A 6,417-nucleotide genomic window follows, 5' to 3' on the forward strand; every position below is an offset into this window, starting at 1 on the left:
AGGGGCCGGAAGTTAAGGCGGGGAGGGGGTGGGGTGGAGGGAAAAGCAAGCCAGGAGGTGCTGCGGCCGCTTCTAGTAGTTTCCAGGCGCTGCCGGGCGGCTGGGACCGAGCGGTCCTGAGGCTGTGGCTGTGGCTGCGGCTTCTCGGGAGCTGGTGCAGGAGCGATAGGAGAGCCGATGGCCAAGTGGGGTGAGGGCGACCCACGCTGGATCGTGGAGGAGCGGGCGGACGCCACCAACGTCAACAACTGGCACTGGTGAGGGCCAACAAGGCAGGCCGCGGGAGCGCTGTGTCCGGTCCAGGGTGTCGGGGCCCCAGGAGCCTCGACCTGGGCAGAGCTGGGGCCGAGGCACCCCTGGCCGGAGATGGGGATTAGGCCTTTCTGTGTCAAGGGTCCATAGCCCCACGCCTCTCTAACTCCCGGTCACAGTCTTGGGTTTTGAGCGAGTGAGGTTCGACGCGAAAGGCTGCGCCCCAGAACAGGCATTTCAGCGAGGCGAAAACCGAACTCCGTACTTGCTGCATCCCTCCTGAGTCGGGAGATGCTTCCTGCACGTGGCCGGAGCAGTCAATGAGACCCAGCCTCCTTCGATTGTGTTGGGAAATGGCAGTGGAAGGCTCGCGGCCGGGAGCTGTAATTCCCTTTCTGCGGTTTACAGTGAAATTAAAAGTCACTAATAGGGGACCACAGCTTCAGCCCCGCGGGAGGAGGTTTGGAACGTGTTCTCCAGGTGCTCAGAGCTTAGCGATAATGAAGACGCCATGGCCTCTAACCCGGAACTGTTAAGTTGGTTGTGTTGTAACTCCGGGTTGCCGGGCAATCATGGATTTAAAACCTGACCATTTCTAAAAGTCTGGCGGCCTTCATGAAGTTGTCCAGAAGTAACGTGTCTTTGTTTTTGAACTCTGTTGAGGTTCGTTCGTGCTATTAACTGTATTTTGTACTTTGTTAGAGCTCTTGCTGTTATTTTCTGTAATAGGAAGGGAAGTAGTGATTTTTCTTGTGTATCTCAGCCTGACTCTTCTCTATTTAACATAGAATACTGGACCTAATTCTTGTTTGTTTTGAAGCCTCGTTTTCTGGTTATCTGGAGCATATATACTGTTTGGGATTATGGCATAGGCAGAGTCTGACAGTTCAGAACCCTGTGAATGAGGTCAGGCTGACCGGTTTATTCCCTTTTGGGCCTTTAGCTTAATACTGTGTTCTGTGGAGCAGCCTATGCTCCTGACTCCCAGCAACGTGTGCAGTGTTGGGCCAACTGTGTAGCCTAGTGGTCCAGGGAACCAAATCTATTCACAACCTGCCCACAGTGGTTCAAGTCCCTCCCTGGCAGCTTGAAAAACACGCCAGGTGGTGCCACCAGATGACATAATGGTTATGTCGCTGGGCTCCCACATGGCCAATGGTGGTTCAAGACTTGAACCCAGAGGCTTGAAACGCCCACTGGGTGCATGTGCTTGTGTGCTCAAATCCTGAGAGGAGAATGCGGGAGACGGGATTGTGGTGTGGCCATACCCCCAAGGAGGATTTCTCGTTTTCTCTGTCTTTCTCTCAGGCTAGTGCCCTATAGCAAAAATCTATTTAAAAAGGAAAGAAAGAAAAGAAAACACGCTGGGCCCTCAGATCATGACAGGGTAAAGGAATTATGGCATGGCCACCACCACTCCGATTAAGGGGTGCTTTCTCCCTGTCTGTCTCTCCCTGGTGAGCACATGCACCCTCCAGCAATTAAAAGAAAAAATAAAAAGATACATGCAGTTTTCCACTTGGTCAAAGGGGCACCAAGTTAAAATGTCAATTAATGCCCCGCACTGTCATACTGATAAAGGAGAGCATCTTCCATTTCGCTGGTGCTGTTTTATACAGTAGTAGTTTTTGTTGACAGTATGCTACCTCTGGCCTGGACATAGTAGAGTAGGACTGAGATTTTGTGTTCTTTTCAAACTGTCAGACTGCCTTTAACCTTGCATTCTCTTGCATAGAGCAAGAGAATGTATCCTCCATTTGACCGCTCTCCATAGCTTTGTTTCTGTTTTTTCAGGACGGAGAGGGATGCTTCAAATTGGTCCACCGATAAGCTGAAAACACTGTTCCTGGCAGTGCGGGTGCAAAATGAGGAAGGCAAGTGTGAGGTGACAGAAGTGAGTAAGCTTGACGGAGAAGCATCCATTAACAATCGCAAAGGCAAACTTATCTTCTTTTATGAATGGAGCATCAAACTGAACTGGACAGGTAAGTCTAAGCCAAGCTGTTGGGAACAAGGCTAACTGCATTTTGGTCAACCTGCTGAAGAGTTAGAACAGTTTTTAGAGTGATGCTCTCTTGAAGGGAGAAGATAATACTGCTGCTTTGGGGTGTCTGCCACTGTGGGACATTAGGTGGTTTTTCTCTAGCAGGTTGGACCTCTGTGGTGGCAAAGCCTGTATGTAACTGTAACTCAACGCTATTTTATGTTTTCTAGTTTACTGTCTTTTTTGTGTTGCATTAGGAAAGAATTGGGGCCGTCCATATGCCCCACTTGAATGGTCCTAATAGCCGGGGATGCTGAATTTTTTTAAAAGGCAGAGTTAAAGGAGTATGTGACAGCTACTGTCCTGTCTGTGAGACTAAGTATAAATAAATTTGTACTTCGGGGTCAGCAGGTGCGGTGTTGGTGAAAGTGCCAGACTCCCACATGACCAGCCATGGGTTGAGTCCCGGACCTGGTGACTGACTTTCTCATTTTCTCTCACTTTCACTTTCTTTTTCTCTTGTCAAATTAAAAATAAATGATTAATTAAATAAGTCTTCAAAAAATTTTTTTTGAATTTGTGCTTCAATACACATTTCTCAAGTGACTAGTCATAAAGAGGGGTGAAAGGAGGTATATGTATGGTCTTCGTCTTATTGTTTTAAAGGATTTTTACTTAATGAGGCAGAGAGAATAAGAAAAGTAGGCTTGACTGGGTTTCTCACCATAATCCTCCCGCCAGTCTCCCAGCCAGCCAGAGTCACTGGCATGTTCAGGTCAACCCAGAATGTAAACCTAGGCCTCTTTGCGGCTCCAGTATGGCACAGTGGTGCCCTGCCACCAGCACTGCCACCACTGGGTCTTTTTTTCTTTTTTTTCCTCCTGGATCTTTCTTTTTAAACTACACCTAGAACATAGTAGTCTGGAAGGAACTTTTAAGTATCATTGTACCCAGCCCCCTTTTTAGAGATTGAGAAACAGCCTAGAGAAGTGAAGGTAATTGTTGATTACTTTTAAAATACAGTCAGTTACGCTGTAGCTCAACTATGTGTTCCTAAAAAAAGTCACTGCACTGGGCAGTATCGCTTAATAAAAACCCACAGCATTTACAAGGACACAATACCCAAAAACTTCATCAGCAACACGTATTTTAAAATGTAGGAACAAAATGTTGGTAGCGCAGTTTTACACGTGGTAAATGTTAACAAATACATAAGCGGTGTAGCTGTTATGTTGCTGAACTCCAGTGTGACTGACCACAGTTCAAGTCCTGGACCCGGTGGCTTCAAACTCACACTGGTCGTGTATGTGTACATGCCCAAGATCCCAGGAGGAAAATGAAGGAGAAGCGATTGCAGAATGGCCATCCCCCCCAGGGGTGATTTCTGCTTTTTGTTTCTCTATTTTATTTTTAAAAAGATGTGACATTTACATGCAACAGTATCAGAAGGATTGAGAGCTTTTGTAAAAGTGATAGAAAGAGGGACCAGCAGTTGGCATAATGGCTATGTCATTGGACTCCCGTGTAGTCGATTGCAGTTTGAGTCCCAGACCCAGTGTCTTAAACTCATGCCGGGCATGTGTGTGTGCATGCCCAAGATCCCTAGAGAAGGTGATGTCTCTCTGTCTTTCTGGTGAGCGTACGCACTCTATAGCAAAAACCTCTCCAAAAAAAAAAAAAAAAAAAAAAGTGATAGAGTCATCTGAAATCAGAGGGAACATTACAGCACCAGGTATGGAGGGGTGTTGTGGCTCATCACACCCAGTAAGCTGAGGTGGTTGGCAGGACACATTTGAGATGTATTTTGGGTCCTCCTGTGCAGCTCAGTTCAGCTGAGTGTGGCTTCCTGTGTTTACCTGCACGTAGATGAAATCATACAGAAGCAGAGGTGAAGTTCTCATGATCACATTGTTCCCTAATAGATCAGCCGCTTTTGGGATACAGTGCTGTTTTTAGACAAGCATTCCAGCAGAACTGTGTTGACTGTTGATCTCAGCCCTCCCTGGTAGATTTCATGCTGGTACCAAATCTGTAGCTCTCAGTCCCGTGCTGTAATACCATAGTTGGTTTCTGGTGATCGATCGGGTGAGGATAGGCATTTCTTCAGCAAGGGAGGAAGGGTGATGGTATTGGGCATGTTGCATCCTCAGAATAACAAGAGTCACTTCTGATGCCCAAAGGATGCCTGTGTGAGGTGATAGAACTCTCTAGGGGAGACCTTTGCCACACAGACGAGACTCATGACATTGCATTGTTCTTCACAGGTACCTCTAAGTCAGGAGTACAGTACAAGGGCCATGTGGAGATCCCCAATTTGTCAGACGAAAACAGCGTGGATGAAGTAGAGGTGTGTGCTTTCTAACTCCTATCTGAGTCCTCCATGTCCTCTTATTCTCAGATGACAAAAATGACCTGCCATTGAAGATGAACAGCCCAGGCTTGGGCCAAGCCTGCAGAATCTCAGTCTGCAGTGATTCTCTAGGTATATGGTATCATCGGAAACTTCTAGAGCCGTTGTACTTACTAAATTTCTTGGCTTTAGCTATTAGTAGTGACATGGGTTCTAACAACAGCCACCTTGCTTTGGCAGAGAGGAGAGAGGGAGCCCTGACGGGGATTGTACTAATACCCCAGCCCTTGTGCATTTCCTTTGGAAATGTCAGCAGTTACTTGATTGCTCAGCACCCACATTCCGTAATGTGGTGCCCCTCGAGTTATTTACCACCTACTTCTGATCTTTCACTCAGATTAGTGTGAGCCTTGCCAAAGATGAGCCTGACACAAATCTCGTGGCCTTAATGAAGGAAGAAGGGGTGAAACTTCTAAGAGAAGCAATGGGAATTTACATCAGCACCCTCAAAACAGGTATCCCTTGAGTAGTTAACGTATGCCTTGAGGAGGTAGTTTTCCACCTGTCAGGCACTGACGAGAGGCGTGGCGGTCCTTTCTTTGGCAGATGGGTGAAGATTTGGTGGGAGGGGGTCGCTTCATGTCAGAGTCAGTCTCGGAGTTCTGAAAGGGAACGGTCTAGAGCTGTGCTGTCTAAGATTGGGCTGTCGAGCACTGGGAGAGTGGCTGGCCCAAGTCGAGATGTGCTCGGTACCGAAAGCAATGACTTTGAAGACTCGGTATAAAAGAAAAAACCTAAACGTATCTCCGTGATTTTTGAATATAGATAGCATGTTGAAATGATAGTTTGGACTTGACTTGGTTAAATATAAATTTGGTGTGTGTATATATGTGTGTGTGTCCAAATTTGACCTTTTTCATTTAACTTTTTAACCTGACTGCTAGGAATTTTTAAATTACATTTACACCTCACATATGTATTGTATCGGACAGCACTGATCTAAAGACTTTGCATCCCTGTCTCGCTGCTCCAGCACAGTCCTGGACTGTATTTGATAGGCATTTTCAGGGATATTCAGAAGATGAGAATAGAGGTCAGCTCAGATCTCCCCTGGGATTCCATTTCTGCCCGTTTGTCCTGACCTTGATTTTTGAGTATGTATAATGACCATCAAGGGAAACCAGTAAAGCAGGAGATACTTTCTTAGGGGGGAAATCGGTGCTGTAGTAACCGGTACCTAGTTGAGGCTGTGTTACAAGGTAAGGCACAGGGGGCTCGACACGCATCCGTAGGAGCTGGGCCCGTCACTCACTCTTGCAGTCACTCCACTCACTGGCTGCCCTCCGTAGTAGACCTTAGGCACATTTCACACATTGTAATGCTTCCATTTGAGTCGGGGCTTTCAGCTTTTTAAGGTAACCCCAGTTAACGTACTGTGTTGTAGGGCACATACTCAGATACCTACCTGGCATAGACCAAAGGTAAAAACGAAGAACAGACTCTTCCTTTTCTGGTCATTACCTCATTCTGGGTTGAGATGGTTGTGTTTGTCGACCTGTGATGAAGCCCTAGAACTCAGCTACTAAGAAGTAACTTCCGAGACCTGCGGCTTTCTCTTTCCAGAGTTCACCCAGGGCATGATCTTGCCTACAGTGAATGGAGAATCAGTGGACCCTGCAGGGCAGCCGGCACTGAAAGCTGAGGAGCGCAAGGTCAGTGGGTCTCCTTGGGGAGTTATGGGAGGCTGACCGCAGAGGACAGTAAAGAGACTGCTCCCTTTTTTTTTTTTTTTTTTTTTTTTTTTTTAAAAGCCGCGTTGGTGGTGGAGATG

The 6,417-nt window shown here is 46.9% G+C and overlaps 1 protein-coding gene across 1 annotated transcript in view; it reads left to right on the top strand.

The window, feature by feature from the left end:
* Positions 1-10: 10 nt before the first annotated feature.
* The window catches only part of AHSA1 (activator of HSP90 ATPase activity 1), a gene marked incomplete at its 3' end in the record, with an annotated part of 12,483 nt that continues 6,076 nt past the window's right edge, over positions 11-6,417 (top strand). The window contains 5 exon segments of the mRNA XM_014591071.2: positions 11-257; positions 2,047-2,237; positions 4,501-4,583; positions 4,984-5,101; positions 6,210-6,298. Coding sequence (XP_014446557.1) covers positions 178-257; positions 2,047-2,237; positions 4,501-4,583; positions 4,984-5,101; positions 6,210-6,298 — 561 coding nt within the window.

This window comes from Tupaia chinensis, unplaced genomic scaffold (assembly GCF_000334495.1).
Source record: "Tupaia chinensis unplaced genomic scaffold, TupChi_1.0 Scaffold000528_1, whole genome shotgun sequence".
NCBI lineage: Eukaryota > Metazoa > Chordata > Mammalia > Scandentia > Tupaiidae > Tupaia > Tupaia belangeri.